Genomic DNA, 19,273 nt, shown 5'->3' with positions numbered 1-19,273 from the left:
CGGCCTGACCAGTGCTGCATAGAGGGGGAGGATCACCTCTTTGGACCTGCTCGAGATGCATCTGTGGATGCATGACAAGGTGCGGTTGGCCTTCCTGACTGCATCCCCACACTAACGGCCCATGTTCATCTTGGAGTCAATGATGTTCCTTAAGCATACTAAAATAAATTTTAAACACAAGTATTCTAATTTTTAATCAGACTCAGCTACCACTTATGAGTAAGATGCATTTCTTTTTTCATGCCAAAACTGAGGCATCTGTACCTGATTGTAACTTACCTGAAACTTTTCTTTGCATGAGGCTACATTCACATCTGTTCCCCAAATCACAAGCTTTTGTCCAAGAGACTGTTCATTTGCCACTGCATCCTCTGCTGGCTGTGTGAAGGAAAAATTAGAAACTATCACTAGGAACAACATTTCTGTCTTCAGAAAAAGTATCTGTAAACCCCAAAACATTTACTTACCCCATCAGAATGCAAGTCCACCTCTCTGGCTTTACGGGCAGATCCAAGATCTGGCCTCTGCCTAACTGGAGTACCTCTTACACCACTCCTTGGAGTACCCTCCACTCTAGAACTGGGAGTGCCATATGTCAGAGGTGAGCTGATATCAAAATCAAGTGGAATCGCTACAAAGAAGAAGTTATAATTAAGTGCACTTCAAATTATCAGTGAATATAGTTTTACTCTGAAATATATTTTTTGTCAATCATCCCACCAAAAGCTAGCCCTTCTCAGCATTGGATGAAGCAAGCTGCTGCTTACAAAACCTTAGGCATCTTTGGTTTAGTTAATCTACAATGTGCAAATATACCCTGCCTTCTACATTATTACCTGACCTATTTTTTCAGTGATAAAATAATTGGTTCGCTAAGTTGAGCCAGCACTAACTGCGAATAAGAAACAATCCTGGTTTGTTTTGAAAGAAAAGTTTTTGGTAATTTACAGCAATGTAAAAGCCAACTTTAACACATTGACAATATAAGCATTTTGTTTCTTGTACATATTAGGGTGACAAAGATGAGAGTACCTGAATGGCGGAATTGTGTTGGACTGGAAAACAGAACATCTTGAGCATTAGGACTTTGCGTATCAGCTGCTGGAGAAGTTGGCATTGGCTGCAGGTCTCCAGTGGATGTAGAGTCATCTGCTCTACGTTTTTCGGAAGGAGGCGACTGAGCATCTTCAGCATGTGCTACAATAGAAATAAAGTTGATAAGTAGCTATTTCACCAGTCAGATCGGGCACATGAAGGCAGGGGGAAAAAGATGTAGCGCGTGTGCCAGCCCCTTAAAACTAAGCCCTTGACACAGAGCAGTGAGGTCTGGGGTGCTGCAGATGGGATTGATCACCCATGATAGCACTGGCTGGCCATTCCAAAAGGCTGCTGACTCCTGATTTAGATGGAGTCCACACAAACTTAGACACGCACGAGAAGAACATGCTAAACTTTTAATACTTTGCTTAACATATAATCATTTGAAAGATCCCAAGGAGCAGAACAATTCTTAAGCTGTATCCTAAACATTAAGAGATATTTGGTGCTTTTAGAATATTCATACTCTGCAAAGACAGGGGTGCTCAACCTTTTGACCCTGCAAGTCAAGGGCTTGGATAGATGTTCAGTCTCTCCAGCGAGAGTCCCTGTTCTCCAAGAAGAAGCTACAAGCATACAGATGTTTGTAACTTTTCTCCCAGAGTAAAAGTGACTGCTCAGGAAAAAAAATAACTTGGGAACAATGCCAATGAAATGTCTCCCCTCTGGAGAGAGAGCATATCTGTGCAGGCAGCCAAGGTACAGCTGACCTCCACAATCCCAGGATGCTTTGCTCCAGTGCCCTGGGAGAGAGTGTGTGGGTCCCAGACAAGCTAGGAGCAGATTCTGCGCTTCTGGCTAGAAAAACCCAGTGCTGAAGCACTTTGGGGGCATGTTCTGCTCCTAGCTTGGAACCCCAACACAAGCTTAAGCAGAGAGCCTGTAGGGCAGGTGCTGGTTGCTGGGGGACCCCAGAGCACAGAGCTCCCTCCCCCCACCACCCAGCAAGTGAAGGGAATAGACAAGGTTGGGGAATGCGGGGGGCATGGTCAGCGGGGCCAGGTCTTACATATGAAGTTATTATATTGGAAGCTTAAAATCAACGTATTTGCTGAAAAACTATCATACACTGAAAACATTATTTCATAAATATAAAATATCTGCCAAGGGGCAGGAAGTCAGCTGGGGTCAAAAGATCCCACAAGATAAGCATCCAAACTCTTCTTGAGCATGTGCAGAACTGCACCACCTCTGGGGGGAAATCTATTCCAGGTCTTGGGGGCTCAGACAGCAAAGAAATTTTTCCTTATGTCCAGCCTGAAATGGTTTTGCAGGAGTTTGTGACAGTTGGACCTTTTCATCCCTTGGGGTGCTCTGGTGAACGGCGTTCCCCCAGACCTTGATGCACACCCCTTATGTACTTGTAGGCTGCCACCAGGTCCCCTCTGAACCCGTGGTTCTCCAGGCTGGAGTCCCATGGCTGTCAACCTCTCTCCATAAGGCCTGCTCTCTCGCTCTCTAATCATCGCATGGCTCTCCTCTGGATTCTTTCAAGCTTCTCCACATCCTTTCTGAATTGTGGATGTGAAGGCAAAGGGTATTTACACCCAAAAGATTGCAAATAAGATTTTTTCTAACTATCTGATTTGGTCTAATAAATGATATCACATTTACCCAGAAAACCTTGTCTGCTTAAGTCCTTAGACCAGGGGTGGGCAAATGCAGCCCAGGGGCCAGATTAAGTCCATCAGGCCATTCTCTCAAGCCTGCGGGGTCCCTAAAAAAATTAGAAAATTAATATTAATCTGCCCTGGGCTGCCTGTCATGTGGCCCTCGATGGCTTGCCAATACTCAGAAAGCAGCCCTCTACCCAAAATAATTGCCTGCCCCTGCCTTAGACCCACACGGCTACAAACGATACCATCGTACCTTTTGATCACATTTACTATTCTTGATCGTGAAATTATGGTACAAGTGAGATAATTATCGTACACCTGGTAACACTGGGTCGGCTCTTTTCCCCACCCCGTGCAGCTGGGGCCGGGTACGTCCTCCCTCCCCCGCGAAAGGGCTCGCACTTACGCGTGGTGGGGGCGCTGGCGCGGCCGCGCTTGCCGCGGCGCCTCGGGGTGGAAGCGGGAGAGGACATGGCACTGCTCTTGTCTCCGCCGGCGGCCGCTACTGCCCTGCACTGGGGACGTCAGGACCCCGGGAAAAACCACGCACCAGTCCCCACAGTCTTCTCCCAGCACCGGAGCCCCGAACCCCCGGACAATTCCGCGCCACGGAGATCACGTGGGGAGGATCTCGCGCGCTTTCCCACCAATGGCTGAGCGGGAGAGCCCAACTCCGGGCTACGGGGGGGGGGGCGAGAATCTAGGTTCCAGCTAGGAATAATAGGCTTTTTTTGGGGGGGCGGGATGGCTGTGACTCCTCTCCCCCCACCTCGACGGAGACGAGACAAAACCCAAGTCTACCCGGTGCTTGCATCTAGCCAGAGAGAGGCGGCTGTATCGGGATATTGCACAGTCCCATCTCAGACCCCTTCGGAGAGAATGGTATCGCCCTCCCTCGGCCGCATTTCGTGGCAAAAGCACTGAGCCCAGCCCTCTGGGTGGAGAGAGTAGAGTGTTTCATTCCCGGAGGGTGGGGCTGAGCTGCTCGGCCTCTACCGCACGTAAAGCAAAACCGGGTGAAACCAATTCCGCCTTGCGGGGGACCGCGCGCAGCCCTCCGTCCGGCGTGGTTGAGTCTCCTTCCTCAGCGCCGACCAATCCGCTCCGCTGGTGGGAGGGGCGAGTTCTAACCGCCGGGGGTCGTGGGCGAGTCGATTTGCTCCGTTTCCCTTCTCACCGCCGGGGACGGCTGGTTCTCTCTGAGCTGTTCCGTGGGGCAGTCCCGGTGCCCGCGAGCAGGGCCATGGCCGCGCTGGTGCCCGTGGGTGGCGCCGGCGACATGCAGGGCTGTTTGGTGCAGCTCCACGGCGCGCTGCGGGACCCGGACCCGAGCAGCGCCGCTCTGCGCGGCTACAACCTGGTGCGCAGCATCGGGGAGGCCTGCGTCACCCGCATGGGGGACAGCGCCCAGGGTGCGTGCTGCAGCGCGGGGCGGGCGAGCAAGGGGCGTCCTGGGGCTGCGCCGCTAGCAAAGCTTCGCGGTTCCTCAGTCCGCGTCGCAGCCGGGTGTGGGCAAACGCGGCTTTAAACGCTTAGGCTCATCTCTCTGTAGCCGGCCTGAAAGAAACCAGCCCTTGGGTTGGGTCCGGTAGTCCTGGTATTGAAAACGTTGCCAAATTTGGCAGAATTGGCTCCCATGACTTTGAAGCCAGGAGGGCTAGAATATATTTCTCCCTCTCTCTTGCAAGAAGCGGGCAGTTTTGGGTTCATTTAAAAAAAATACAATTTCATTGAAGTAATTAACTGTGGTTGGATACTTGGAATATTTCCATTCACGCTTCTAAAGTCTGGGGTTGGTTAAGGTTTGACTCTTTTCCCTCTCCTCCCTGATGTGCAGACTATAAAAAGAAAAGGAACTTTTTAACATTGGCAGTAGAAATTCAGAGGGTTTGTTACTTCTGGAAATGAGTAATTTAACCTGGGTGAAATCTGCAATAACAGTTTTTGCCAGGCCATTGTTCTTGTCTGGCAAATGAAATGTTTCTGTGGGGTGAATTAATGTAGAAGAAAGGATCTGGACTCCTTCCATCTTTTCTAGGTGAAAATCAAAACTGTGAAGAAAATTCAGGGGCACTAATTGCACGTGGCCAGTGTGGTGTCGTTCTGTAGGGTTCATCTCTACAAGGGATTCTAGGATGAAATATAGGTTTAGTAACATGGGGATCAATTTTATTTTACAGTGATTTAACAGTGTTAAAAAGTTCCTTTTCTTTTCCTGAAGCGTTACTAAAAATGCAAAAACAGCTTTTGCCAGACCATTGGTCTTGTCTGGCAAATGAAATGTTTCTGTGGGATGAGTAAACATGTAAAAGTATCTGGACTCCTTACAAGGGTGTAGGTTGTAGTCACCTCAGGACGTAGGCAGACCGGGTTCTTTGGGTGAATATGATATCTTTTATTAAACCAACTCAAATAGTTGAAAAAAATTCTTCTTTGCCATCTTTCAGATATAAATACCCTTCGTCAGGCTAAAGAAACATCTGCCTTCTTACATTTTTCCAAGATAAAAACCAAAACTTGTTAACACAGTTCCCTTGGTTTTGTCTATACCACTATTTTAAATTATGCTAGTGTAAATTATACCAAAGGTGTTTGTTTATGATGTGAACCTGGTTTCAGGTACTGGCTTAGGGCTGCTTAAAACCAGATGACCATTTAACTGTTCATCAAAATCATTAATTGATAGCATATGATTGAAAGGCCCTCCTTGAGGATCAGTGCAGACTTGAAGTTACTCTAACTTATATCTGCCACAGGACTGGGACATTAAGAAGTGATGACCTTGCCACTCTGAAACCTGAGTATCTAATGTATTGTAAATCTGGTACATCATCTGTGTTCGAACCTGTGCAGAAAACTACTGTTCAGCAGCTGTCAAGATGGTAGATTCTGGTTGTAATGAATCTCGAACCATAGTAGTACCATGGTGGCATCCCTGAACTGAAGGTGTTTGCTGAAAAATTCTTTCTAACCTTTAGGTACCAGCCATCTATCGAAAAGGAAAGGAGTCTTGCGTCCGTGTGGTCTGAGATCTGTCTAGGTCCGGTGAGAGAGGTTAAGCCATGCAAGAGAATGATGTGGTTAGCATTATGTCTGGCTGCCGTGGATTCCCCAATCCAAATGACCCATTAGAGACCCAGGGATTGTAGGGCAGCAAGGATGGGGGGAGAGCGGAGGCTTTTGGAGAGGGAAGATAAAATGGAGAGAGATGCAATTAAACTTAGTAGAGAGCAAGAGGTTAAAGAAGAGGCCCCAGAACCAGGATAAAATGTGGGTAAAATAGATAAGATCAGATCTTGGTAAAATAAAGCAAGATGACGTAAGTCCTTGTGCACCATTGCGAGCGGTTAGAATGACCCAAAGAAAATTCCATCCTCTGGGAGTCGAATGCTGGTGACATACCAAATTTAGCCTGTAGGAATCATTTGGGTTGCATCGTGTATTCAGCTTCTTCTGAATCTTAGCATAAACGAAACAAGCAGCTGCCTAGAGAGCCTTTCAAATCCCAAGTATTAAAAAAAGGCAGTTATCCATTCTGCCTCTGCAGATTCACATCACTCTTTTTACATTTGGCTCAGACTTGAAAGGTTCTCTACAGCTATGAAGGCTAGAAAGTTGTTTAGTTGATTTATGCTAAGATTCTGAAGAAGCTGATTATGCAAACCAAATCTTTCACCTGGGGCTAAGTGTGGTACGTCATCTGTATTCAATTTGTTTGGCTTTGTTGAGAGTACTTATGCACAAAACTGCTGTTAGCCGATTGTCAAGATGGCAGAATCTGGTCCTAATATAGTACCGCTGTCACAGCAGGTGTACAAAACTTGCATCTTCACTTCCTCTGCCCTGTACTCTCGTCTCAGTTTCCTTTACTCTTAACTGAGTGTCATGTGTTTTTCTTCCTGGAAAGATAAGAGGAAGTTCTAAGCAGCCTGATACAGTTTTTAAAATAATTGCTTTGACGTGAGACTAACCAGTTGGACTGCTGTAAGTGGCTCAAATAAAAGGAGATGCTGCGGGCATCTCAAAGGCACTGTATCTGGCAGGCATGCATTCAGTGCTTTATGTATGTTTTCTCTTTAAGCATGAAAGCAGTGTTTCCATGCTGTAAGGTTTCTATGAAGAAAATTTGGGCACAACAGTTGCACCCAGGGTGTAGTCATTCTATGGAATTCATCTCTACAAGGCATTCTAGGATGAAATGCAGGTTTAATAACATCTGGGGCTCAATTTTATAGTGATTTAACAGTGTTAAAAAGATCATTTTCTTTTCCTGAAGTGTTACTGAAAATGCAGTAATAGTCTTTGCCAGACCATTGGTCTTGTCTGGCAAATAAAATGTTTCTGTGGGATAAAGGATTTTTGGTTGTAGCCATGTTGGTCTAAGGACATGGGCAAGCAAAGTTCTTTGGGTTGATGTGATATCTTTTATTAGACCAACTAAGAAGTTGGAAAGCAGTTCTTTGCAAGCTTTCAGGCACAAACACCTTTTGTTGGACAATGGGAGGCTGCTGATGTGTGTTCTCTAAGGTAGAAAAGAAACACATTTATAACAGGCATGCCTGTGAAAATGTGGAAGTTAGGAGGGGAAGGGGGAAAGGAGGGAAATGTATGAAGAGAATGCAAGTGGTCAGATGGAGTCAGGTTACCTGGGTTGTCAGATGTCCAGCAAGTTGTAGTGTGTCATAAATCCAATGTCTATATTAAGTCCATGATTTTTTTGTATCCGGTAGATTTATGAAGTGAAATTTGTAGGTGTGCTTATGAAAGGTGTTTTAAATAAATGTAAGGAGTCCAGATACTTTTATACATTTTTCCTAGATGAAAATTAAAACTTGATAGCATAACCCTCTTGGTTTTGTCTACGCTGCTATTTTAAGTAGGGGTACACTGATATAAAGATTTTTTGGGCCTGTACTGATGGCCAGTTATTAATGAGCCATATCAGCTGTTACGGATCCAATTGCCAATATGCAGCCTGGCAGCTTGGAGAGCAGTGTCTGGCTGGTAAGTCTGTTTTGGAGGGGGAGGAGGGCCATGGGGGGACAGATGGAGGCCCCTGCAGTGAGAGACTAGGGCTGGGGCAGGGTGAGGTGCTGCCCAGCCAGCGCAGGGCGCAGGATGGAGCCATGCAAGGCTTGTCCGGGGGGATGTTAGGAGGGGAGGGCAGATCCCGCTGCTACGCATATCCCTTGGGGGAGCCATGGGGGATATGCGCCCCGCGGATCTGTGCGTGGGGCGAGGGCGGGCTGCTGCTGTAGACTGGGACTGGGGGCTGGTGCCAGGCTCTTTCCAGTGGGGGGCTGCGGGCAGTGGTGGTGCTGGGGTGGGGGGAGCTATGGTGTGGGCTGCAGCCATCCCAAAATTTGCCATAGGCCCTCCTCGCAGTGCCGCCTTCTCCAAGTGCAGCGTCAGCCTAATCCTCCGCCAGGAAGAGGCCAGCGCCACCCCTGGCCCCAGCCCACAGGGGCAGCCCATCCTTGCCCCACACACAGAGCCATGCAGCATGTGCCGCCCCCTCCCCCCCCCGCCTCCTCTGGGGATGTGCTTAGTGGCAGGATTTGCATACCCTGGGCAAGCTGCTCACGGTTCCCTCCCATGCCCCACCCCAGCTGAGCAGCACCTGCCACAGCCCCAGCCCCAGCCCCACTCCTTCCTTAATAGCAGGGGCTTCTATCTGTTTCCCCTATACCCCTTCCTCTGCCCCCATTCCCCCCACAATAGACTTACCAGCCAGAGGCTACTCTGTAAACTACCAGGCTGGCCGTGCGCATGCTGTGGCTGCACTCATGCACATGACATTTACTGGGGACGTTATTGGTGACATTAGCCAGAAAAAGACAATTGCCAATAATGTCAATTTTCTTTTTGTGGGTGCCAATACAATATGGACCTATGTATTGGTTCACCTATAATTTTAAGGCATGTTAGTGCAAATCTACCAAAGACATTTGTCTATGGTATTAATGTGGTTTCTAATATCAGGTTAGGGCTGCTTAAAACCATTCATCAAAGTAATTAATGTATGATTGTGAAAGGTCCTTCTTGAGGATCAACATAGACTTGAAGTCACTCTAACTTTTATCTGCCACAGGACTGGGAGGTTTGTGCCACTCTGAGACTTGAACATCTCTCCCATTGTAGGTGAACTGAAAATTTTACAAACAAACCAAGGTTCAAGTATGGCAGTTCATACTTGCATCCCTGTAGGTTTCAATGGGACAATTTATGTGATCAAGGGCTCCAAAATAAGGATTTATTTTATCTGGAAAATTAGTTATACCTTAAGGGCACTAGGGCAAGATTTAGAAACTGGTACCCTAAAGAATGTCCAGTAGTATCTATGTGCCCAGGTTTCTGTGCCTTGGCTGTTCGGAAGGAAAACATTTGCTGGGTTCTATGTTGTATGACGCTTTGCTCTTCCTGCAGCCTTGCAGTCTTCGTTAGTGTTTTCCAAAGACCAAGGATTACTTGTGTTTATCCGCAAATCTCTCAGTATTGAGGAGGTAAGTTCATCAACCTAACGTTTCTTAAGAACTGTTGTATTTTTCATATTAGTAATACATTGCCTTTATTTAGAGACAGAGGACCTGTCTCTAAATAAAATCTTTTTTTTTTTCAGTTTCGGGATTGCAGAGAAGAAGCCTTAAAATTTCTGTGTACCTTTCTGGAAAAGATTGGTCAGGGAGTTCATCCATATGCTTGTGATATTAAGGTTGGTGAAGGAAGAATTTACTTAAAATGTAAAAATGTCTTCCTTGTGCTCTTAATAGTTTCTTAATGCCTTTACATTTATTCTACAAGCTTACAACTTGATGTGAACAAATCAGTTTTAAAATTTTCATGTAGTGCGTTTCTTATCTACTTATATGGGAGTTGAAATAAATCAACCTTTTTGTTTTATGTTAGTTATGTCATTTAAAAATGTTGTAAAGTTTGGCAGTATTTGTTCAATTACTTTGAAACTAGGAGAGTTGGAATATATTTCTCTCTAAAAAGGCAATTTTTGGTTAATTTTTTTAATGCAATCTCGTTGAAATAATGGGGTGGGGGTTGCTACTTTGAATCTTTCTATTCAAATTTCTAAATTCTAGGATGGTTTTTAAGGTTTGATTTCAACCCCTCCCCATCCTTCCTGAAATGCTGAGCTCCTGCTATACCAGTTGGCAGTAGAAGTTCTGAGGATTTGTCACTTAAATTACTGGTGGCATCCCTGAAATAAAGGTGTTTGTTGAAAAACTCTTTGTAAACTCTGGGTACTAACCATCTGTTGAAAAGGAAAGCAGTTTAGTGTCTGCATGGTCTGGGATCCATCTAGGTCCAGTGAGAGAAGTTAAGTCATGCAGGGGAATGGTGTAGCTAATATTATGTCTGGCTTCCTTCGATTCCTCAGTCCAAATGACTCTGGCAATTAAGACAACTGGGTATAGCCTTCAACTTGAGTATTGAACAAGGCTCAAAGTCTCACCTCTGGAGCAGTAGCAAGACATTGTAACTGCTCTGTCCCTATAGCTTTTTTGCCATATGAAGATAGGGCACAGTCTGAAGCAGAAAACCTTATTGCTTATTGGAGCCTGCATTTGTTAACTTTTAGGGCCCACTGTGAAGCTTTTGGAGTGGGTTTGATTCACGTAGGTAGGGCAGTCAGATGTTGAAAGGTTGTTTTTATGTTCTGGGTGAACATACGTCTTTATTCGTGTTGCCTTTTCATATGAGAAGTCATGTATTTTTATTTTTACACATTTCAGTGTGGTAAAATATCTAATACGGGGCGGGCAATTATTTCGGGCAGAGAGCTGCTAACCCAGTTTTAGCAAGCTGTCAAGGGCTGCATAGTTAGCCCCACCCCTTGACAGGTGCCCCACCCCCTGGTCATCATCTTGGGACCAACGTCGCAATGTCTTGGGATCAGTGTCTCGGGGCCAGCACTGGTGGAGCCCAGAGCGGGGTGCAGGCTGGCAGGGGTCTGTGGAGCCAGGCTGGGCTGTACCAGCAGGGAGTGGGGGGCTGGCCCAGCTCCATAGAGCCCCTGCCAGCTAGGACCCCCCTGCACTTACCTGAGTTTGTTGTGGTGCAGCCACATGGTCCCAGGCCAGAAGCCCCTCTTGGGGCTTCCAGCTGGGGGGGTAGGGCTTCCCCTGGGTCCTACTGCCCCTGGTTCCTGTCATTTTTGACAGGAACAAAAGACAGATAAATATTAATTTTCTAAATTTTTAGGGGCCCCATGGGCGGGATAGAATGGCCTCATGGGCTGTATTTTGCCCATCCCTGATCTAATATAATTGGGAAATAGATGCCTTACAGAAATAAATAATAATAATAATGAAAAAAAGTTACCTTAATTTTTCCTTTCTGTCTGTGATTATTTTAACTTTTTTTTCCCCTCCCCCCCCCCCCCCCAACATAGCAAACTTGTATAAGTGTTTATACAAAAGATAAGATGGCCAAATGTAAAATCCCAGCTCTGGAGCTTCTGATTAAGGTAAAACATACTTTACAATTCTTCATTGCTTCTAAGGCTGTAAACAGATGCAAGTTTCAAACACAGTTGAAGGGGAGGGGGAATTGTTGCTTGTGAGTGCCATAACAGTTATATTGCAGCATCTTATATTTTTTATGCTCTGATAGGAGCAGATGAGCCTTGAGTGAAATGGGGTTAAAGTTTCAGTAGATTTGTATCTATTGTTTCACATAACTTATGCATTAAAAGAGAAATATTTGAGGGGAAAAAAAATAATTTGAAATTGCCCTCAGATGCAGTAACAACAAACTGCTTCTGTAATATGGTGCATTAAGCCTTTGTCCTGCAAACACATGCTTAACTTTATGCATTTCATGACTAGTCCCTTTTAAAAAATATTCTTTGGATTGTTTTCATAACAGGGTGGGTAGACATTTTAATATTATGGAAATTGTTTGTAAAATTGCACATGCTGACAGGTATAATATCTACAGCTGTTTATGGCTTTAAAATGCTTTTATTTTGACAAAGCTACAGATAAAATGTGTGTAAGTAGTACAGGAATAGAAAGAAACAGGTGCATGCTACCTACCATGTGCATAAGAAGATCATAAGACATTTTCATTATATAGACTAGTTGCTTGTTTGCCTGAATCTTATATTACAAGAAGTTGAGGCCAGATTTCTTTAACCTAATTCCCAAATCAGTGGGACCATTCATATACTTAAAGCTAAGAACAGTATTTAGTTCTCTTGGAATTTGGGCCCTACTCAGATTGTATCAAATAGGAGAACAAGTAAAATAGTAGTGTTTCTAACAATGCTATCTTTCCTATATTTCCAGTTGCTTCAAAATGTTCAGTGTTTCAGTCTGGAAGAATTAAAAGTTGGAGAAATCTTTAACAAATTCTATGGTGAACTTGCTGGAAAAAGTAGGGTGCCTGACACAGGTAGACCTTAACTTTACTAGCAACATTACTTGTTTTATTTACTGTCTGTCATACTAATACCTAGATGGATTATCTCCTGCAGAAATCTGAGTAAGAAGGCTTTATGGAACAAACACAAAACTTTCACAACATACTGTGTTTAACATCTTGTTACATATTAGAAGTAGGGTCCACTATTGAGACTTGTCAAATGCTCTCATTCAGTAATAGAATATTACGCTTAGGGAAACTACAATATACTATGTTATCTTTTCACAAGTGCTGTCTCAAAACATTATTAATAATGTAAGTGGATGGATAACATTAATTAAAAAAATCATCCTCCCTAGGACAAATCAGTGTCCTCAGGAAAGGCAGCTGTTATGTACTGTATAATTATTTAAGTGTTCTGCTGCCATAAACTCTGATTGTGTCTCTAGAAGATCTGTACATGTATGTACTCTAGCACTATGGTGATAGTATTCATTAAGTGCAGTTTGTTTCTGCTTACAATGAAGTCCTAAGAGGACTCTAAGTTACATATGTTTTAACATTGTGTGATGTTGGAATTTCTCACTGGTTAGGAACCCACAGCAACAAGGTGCTGAGCAATCTAATCTCTTGTTGTCTTCTTAGCCTTTGTTGATTTCAGTTTCATTTGGGGTGTTTGGCTTCTCAGAGGATTGATATCACACAAATGGGTAAAACAGATTGAATAACTTTAATAAATTAATTTTCACTATGGAAGTTAATGATAAATTTCAGATCAAATCATAGGAGAAAGTATGTGTTCTTGGAACACTTTCTCATATGCCAGTCCGCACTCCAAAGTGTGACAGTGCCTGCATCCAAACTCTGTAAGTAGGGGGAAGCTTTTCTAATAATACTGCTGTTTCATGTGCAGCAAAAATACTGAGTAACATAATAATTTATATCCCTATTCTAATTACTTTTAGTGTTGGAAAAGATATATGAGCTTCTGGGAGTCTTGGGAGAAGTCCAACCTAGTGACATGCTTGACAATTCTGAAAAGTTATTCCGAGCTTACGTGGGAGAGCTCAAAACACAGGTATGATAGGCATCTGTTACAGGACTTTGCCAGTGAGCTGTTGGATCTTTTCTTCCATTGGATTCTATTCTATATGATGAGTTGCTGTTCATACCAAGACAATATCTTTTAAATGATGTCTATAACAATACCTATGAACACTCGTACACTTTCAGAAGTTGTTAATAGGCATGGAGTGTCATGTGCTCATTGGCTATTGAGTCTTGGGTAGGATATAGCTGAACGGGAAGGAACTAGTGGCCCCTTGTGCCACTGTTTCAGCTGGAAGAAGAGCATGATCCTAACTACTGCTTATGGTTCAGGCAGGTGGTTGTCATTACTGGGCTATTGATTATCTGAACACTAGTAAGTTGAAGAACTCAATTGCTTTCCTTTGTTCAGAAGGGTGACATCACAAGTCTGACTTGGCAAATACGTCTTTTTTCTGTATTTTACTCTTCTAAGGGCTAGTTTTTGTGACGCCAGTTTTGTTCCTATAAGTGCAAAGCTCTTTAGTGGACACAGTGCTTATGCCAGGTAAGGAATTTTATGCAAGTATACTTATACTATCTTCCCAAATCACAGAAACTATTTTAGCAGGAAGTGTCTATACTGGTGTAGCTATGTTGGGTAAGAGAGCTCTAGTATGTGTGTCCTTTGTCCCATCCTTCATACTCCTAATTGACAGGCTTATGCTAGATGACTTGAGTATAAACTTTGCTTAACTGCAGCATAATATTTTCTTTAAAACTTGTTTTCAGATGACATCAGCTACAAGGGAGCCCAAACTACCAGTAGTAGCAGGGTGTCTGAAAGGACTGACTGCACTGCTATATAACTTTACTAAATCCATGGAAGAAGGTACAGAATCTTTTGTTTAGATAAGCTGTAACACTTGTAGAGCAGATAAGCAGCATTTGTTCATCCTGCTGTAAAGTTTGTTACTTGCAGCTATTGTGCATGCTGGTAAAACACTGGCAGAACAGCTGCCTGTATAAGGCACCCCATATCATAAAACCTCTCTGGCACCCTTATGCATAGGAGACCCTTTGCATCCTTACCTTACACAACCACGATGAAGTACTCTTTTCTCAGCAGGGGTTGACAACTACATTCTTTGTTAAAGTTAAAACATTGTGGTGATATGTATATAACAGATGACACGTATGCTACCATGGCTGTGTTTATTAAAATGTAGGTCTTCAGCAAACAAAAGAAGAATATATATATTCACTAGACAGATGCTCTGCTTTGAGGAATGTGATATGTTGTCTTCGTAACAAATTTAGAGTATTATTTTACTGTTTTGATTCTACCTTGGATATGGCTTTAGTAAAATGATTCCTGATTGGTTGTTCCATAGATCCACGCACTTCAAAGGAGATATTTGATTTTGCGGTGAAGGCAATCAATCCACAGGTAGATAATGGGTTTTCCTTTTGCATGTGATCTGTTCTGTATGCAGTTTTGATAAAGAGTAAATCTTTTACAGTGAACCTTTTGCTTTTACAGGTTGACCTAAAGCGATATGCAGTACCCCTAGGTAGGTGTCTTCTTGAGTGAGTTCTGTTTGCCATTTTATTGCTATCATGTTTTTCTTGGAGGAGACCTGTTTCCCATTCTGCTGAAAAGGGTATTTGTTCTCAAAGCATATTCTGCCTTTAGGCTAGAAGAGTAGAGCCCCTCTGTTGTATATTAGTATTTAGGGTATCACAAGGGAGCAACTGGCTGAGCAAAGCAAAATCTTATTTGGCTGGGTCAAAGGGAATCTATGGGTACTGTAATAATGAAAATACAGATTAATTAGGAGGTATTTGATACCTCCTCTTGTCCTAATATAAACCTCTGGAGTGATCAGTTCCCAGAAACTAGAACACAAATCCAGATTCTAATGAAAATTGTTTTTATATTGCAGCTGGCTTGCGCATGTTCAGCCTGCATGCTGCTCAGTTTGGCACCTGTCTTCTGGATAACTATGTCATGCTGTTTGAAGTGATGTCCAAATGTTGTGGCCACACAAATGTAGATCTGAAGAAAGCTGGTCATTCAGCCCTAGATTCAGTTCTTAAACAGGTATTACTATTCACATGGTTGCTCCTAGATTGTCAAGGAATTAAATTTCTAAAATAATAGAGTATAGAAGTAGTCTTCCATGGGAGCTCAATGGATAAGGGGCATGTACAGTTAATGATATAGATGTTGTCTGTCATACTATAGTACAGAATTTTTTTTTAAAGTGGCTTTCAGTATCATTTTTGTGTGGTGGTTTTTGTTTCGTTTTGTTTTTCAAGTTTCCGGTAATCCTTAATTGTTTGTGTATAACCTGCAGATTTCTCTGATGGTGGCTAAAGATGCAGAAATGCACAAAAGCAAGCTGAAGTTCTTCATGGAGCAGTTTTATAGCATCATCAGAAAAATGGATTCGAGCAATAAAGAGCTGTCTATTGCCATTCGTGGATATGGTCTTTTTGCAGCGGTATGGCAAAACTCATTCTCATTCCCTGGGATAGGTTTGATGTTAGGTTTAGGAAGCTATTGACATTTATGTTTCTTTTCATTGGAAGAGCACATTATGTAGGGAATACTTTCTCTTCTTTTTCTTCCTGAATTAAGTATGAAAAGGAGGTCAGTTACATAGTCGAGACTCATTCTGGCTCAGAATCATTGCTAAAGATTTAGTGAACTTCCACTGTATTTAGTGGGAGGGCTTTCAAGATTGAACCTAAAGCCTTATAGTTATTTCTCTTCATATGTGAGTTATGAAGAAAGTAATGCCTTTTCCACTCTGAATTCTGGCCACATTCATCCAATTAAAGCTCCCTCTTTTCTGGTAGGATATGAGCTTTTTAGCCTGGACAGGTACTAAGGCTGGAGCTGTCTGGGCGCATCTACATAAGGCGCTAAATGCGCAGTAGACTAATTCTACTGAACGTTAGCATGTCGCAGTGAGAGCCATGCTAATACGTTAATGCATAATACGCAGTAGTAGTAGTCTAGGCACTACTGCGCAATATTACTGGTTACTGCACATTGATTTCAGTACCTGGTAATACAGGTACTAAACTTAATGTGCAGTAGCGGCAGCGTATTAATGAATGTGTGGAAGCACCTACTGTGAGGTAAAATTAACAGGCGTTTATCATGGTAGGAGATTCCATTTTCTTTCTTACTCGGGAATTATGGATTTAGGATGCTTCTCTTGATTTGACTGTTAGGATATTAACAGTCCTATTAACATGTTTTCCACATCTTCACCTTTGGAGAAATTATAGTAACTTTACAGCTGTCTCAATCCATAACAACTTTGGCAATGGTAAGTACATAGAGTATCCTTAAGTTACCCTGCTGTTCAAGGGTACTTTAAATGCAAGGGGACAATTTTTTCTGCATTTCTATATCTAAAAGATTAGAACTAAATTCTTAATTCCTTAGGCTGGATTGAAAAAAAACATTTAAAATGAAAGATCAAGAGTTTGTAAGGTTGCAGTAAATAATGAAACATGCCCAGTTTGTTGGTTAAAACATAACTAACAAATGTTATACAAATTTATTATTAGATTTCTGCGAAGTTGCAAAGGAGACATCTTTTTTATTAGTTTGTTTTTAACTAAGATTATGCACTTACATATTTATTTTGCCTTGTTTTGTAACGGTTCTTTGCTTAACATTAGAAATAATAATTTATGTTTTATTTTCTCTCATTAAAGCCTTGTAAAGCTATCAATTCTAAGGATGTTGATATCATGTATGTTGAGCTTCTTCAGCGCTGTAAACAAATGTACCTCACTGAAGCAGAGACAGCAGATGACAATGTGTATCAGCTACCAAGTTTCCTTCAATCCATTGCAAGTGTAATATTCCACCTTGATACAGTAAGTGGGCTATCTTTAGTCTCACTATTTGGTACCTTTTTTGCTAGTAACGTAATGAACTACAGCAGAAGAAATTGACTTTTGCTTCTCATAAGGTCATAATGACTTAAGCTCCTTTCTGAAGGGTAAGCTGAATAATGCTGTCACAAGATTTTCCTGTTAGAAAAATTTTCACTGAACAAAGGAAAGAAAAACATTAATGTTGTTATACTAAAATGCTAAGGTGCATCATATGGGAAAAAAGCGCACTAGCCATGTGTGAACAGGGTTTTTTTCCATTTAAAAAAGCTACGTTAACTGGGTATGGAGTTACTCTTTTAAGTGTAGGCACATTAATAACTATGTTAAAGGGACAAACCACCACAGTTATGTCTACATGTTTTAACCTAAGCTTTTTTTGTATAATGTTTTCAGTTTGTTTCCTCATGTGTATTGGGCAGAACATTTTTTGTACTCAGCTTAATTTTTTTTCCCCCCTTGTACAGGACATTACTCTGGACCTTTCTCCCCTCACATACTCGCTGTATGAAACCTTTTTCTAGTAATAAAAAAAACCCGCATCTGACCCCAAGCTGTACTAGGTTCGCTACTATCCTTCTCTCTTTTGTCAGTGCTAATAATGCCACACTGACTCAGATATTGGGACTCAGTTATGATTTTTGGATCTCTTGGTTTGCATAAGGGCTCCCTTGGTACTAGTCATAGGTTGGGAATAAGATATGTGAAACAAGCTCTATTTGAGCGTTCTAACTTCCGAATCGTTTAAACACAGTAATTTTGATGTTTGGTTTGTGTTATAATCACGTGAAGCTTACACTTTCATACAAATAGGAAATGAGTGTGATTTTGCTTCTGCTTCAACTTTCCTTCACTCAGAAGTTGCCTTTCTGTTCCCTGAGAGGCATAATCTGTTCCCTGAAAGTTTCCTTTACCTTCTGTTTTACTTGATCTTTTAAGTGAATGTCTGTATAACAGCTTACCATGTTGCTTGCCATCTTTGGGAAGTAGGCATTGGTATAACTATTTCTTTCTCTTTTATCTTTTGTAATGAACTCTTTTATTGGGGAAGGCTTACATAGATCTCTAGTTCTGGGGGATGTTACAATGAATGTCCTTAAGTGACACTTTTTTGCTTTTATTTCTTTTAGCTTCCCGAAGTATACACTCCAGTTCTTGAACACCTAATTGTGATGCAGATAGATAGCTTTCCACGGTATAGTGAAAAAATGCAACCAGTCTGTTGCAAATCTATAGTAAAGGTTTTTCTAGCCCTGGCAGGAAAAGGACCAGTTCTCTGGAATTTTATCAGCACTGTGGGTGAGTCTGTGATACAAAAACTCTCCCACTTCCCCCCACACTTCTTCCCCCTTTCAATAGTAAACTGATTTTAAGTGAGGTTTTATGGAGTACTTTTATCTGTGATGTAACTTTGGTTACTAGTCTGAGAATTCCTATTTTCTTGCTGGTAAAGGTTTGGGGTGCAAACAAGTTTCCTTAAACATCAACATCAGTGGTAATTTTGAATGAAAACATGATGATGATCTAAAACAAAAAGTAAATGACACCATTACAAAGGTGATAGTTACTGCTCTTGTTCAGATTGAGGCTTTTCCAGGAAAAATAAAATTTCTGTTTCTCAGGTAGTATTTTTTTTCTTTCAGTGCATCAGGGTTTAATCAGAGTCTGCTCCAAGCCAATCGTGTTTTCAAGGGTAAGCTTATTTTTCAGATCCTTTAAGATACTAATTAGAAATGTTTCTGATTTTAAAAATTTAAAGGATGGAGTTAACTGCTTGTAGATAGATAGTATATCTGTAAGGAGTTAACTGTTAATATGTTATGCTTCACTGAAAAGAATCTCTAAAATAGCAGATATCTTGGAGACAAAATAAAATGTAGGTTCAGTACATGACTTGGAAAAAATTTAAAGTAGCTAGTTCCCTTTGCTATCTCTAACAAGGTACAAACAGAATGCTTATGTGTTTAGCCTTCTGATTTTAAATCTGATTTTCAGTTACTGAAGCTATTGAGAGAGAGAGAGAGAGAGAGAGAGCTCTCTCTCTCTCTCTCTCTCAATAGCTTATTATCTCTCTCTCTCAATAGCTTATATATATGCTTGCTTATAGATTTCTAGGGTCAGAAGGAACCTATTAGATCATCAATATGATATATACTTACTTTATATCTTAACAGTTATGTAAAAATGTTAATTTACTGATTTTTTTTTTTTTTTTTTTTTTTTTTTCCCCCCCC

The 19,273-nt window shown here is 42.0% G+C and overlaps 2 protein-coding genes across 2 annotated transcripts in view; one reads left to right on the top strand and one right to left on the bottom strand.

Moving 5' to 3' along the window:
* Positions 1–3,329, bottom strand: part of MCM4 (minichromosome maintenance complex component 4) — a 20,224-nt gene extending 16,895 nt beyond the window's left edge. Inside the window, exons 1-4 of the mRNA XM_019526988.1 lie at positions 3,121–3,329; positions 1,033–1,197; positions 468–631; positions 280–378 (exon numbers count right to left, since the gene is read on the bottom strand). Of these exons, the coding sequence (XP_019382533.1) occupies positions 280–378; positions 468–631; positions 1,033–1,197; positions 3,121–3,187 (495 nt within the window). The 5' untranslated portion in view covers positions 3,188–3,329. The remainder of the gene's footprint in view (positions 1–279; positions 379–467; positions 632–1,032; positions 1,198–3,120) is intronic.
* A 602-nt stretch (positions 3,330–3,931) lies between these two features.
* The window catches only part of PRKDC (protein kinase, DNA-activated, catalytic polypeptide), a 141,235-nt gene continuing 125,893 nt past the window's right edge, over positions 3,932–19,273 (top strand). Inside the window, exons 1-14 of the mRNA XM_019518957.1 lie at positions 3,932–4,126; positions 9,141–9,217; positions 9,334–9,426; positions 11,119–11,193; positions 12,017–12,122; positions 13,058–13,170; positions 13,911–14,010; positions 14,513–14,568; positions 14,662–14,692; positions 15,065–15,222; positions 15,479–15,625; positions 16,857–17,021; positions 18,170–18,338; positions 18,683–18,732. Of these exons, the coding sequence (XP_019374502.1) occupies positions 3,958–4,126; positions 9,141–9,217; positions 9,334–9,426; positions 11,119–11,193; positions 12,017–12,122; positions 13,058–13,170; positions 13,911–14,010; positions 14,513–14,568; positions 14,662–14,692; positions 15,065–15,222; positions 15,479–15,625; positions 16,857–17,021; positions 18,170–18,338; positions 18,683–18,732 (1,509 nt within the window). The 5' untranslated portion in view covers positions 3,932–3,957. The remainder of the gene's footprint in view (positions 4,127–9,140; positions 9,218–9,333; positions 9,427–11,118; positions 11,194–12,016; positions 12,123–13,057; positions 13,171–13,910; positions 14,011–14,512; positions 14,569–14,661; positions 14,693–15,064; positions 15,223–15,478; positions 15,626–16,856; positions 17,022–18,169; positions 18,339–18,682; positions 18,733–19,273) is intronic.

The sequence above is a fragment of the Gavialis gangeticus genome, unplaced genomic scaffold (assembly GCF_001723915.1).
Source record: "Gavialis gangeticus isolate Ggan-Ray unplaced genomic scaffold, GavGan_comp1, whole genome shotgun sequence".
Lineage (NCBI taxonomy): Eukaryota > Metazoa > Chordata > Crocodylia > Gavialidae > Gavialis > Gavialis gangeticus.
The sequence above is the reverse complement of the archived record's forward strand: the minus strand, read 5'-3'. Positions and strand labels throughout refer to the sequence as shown.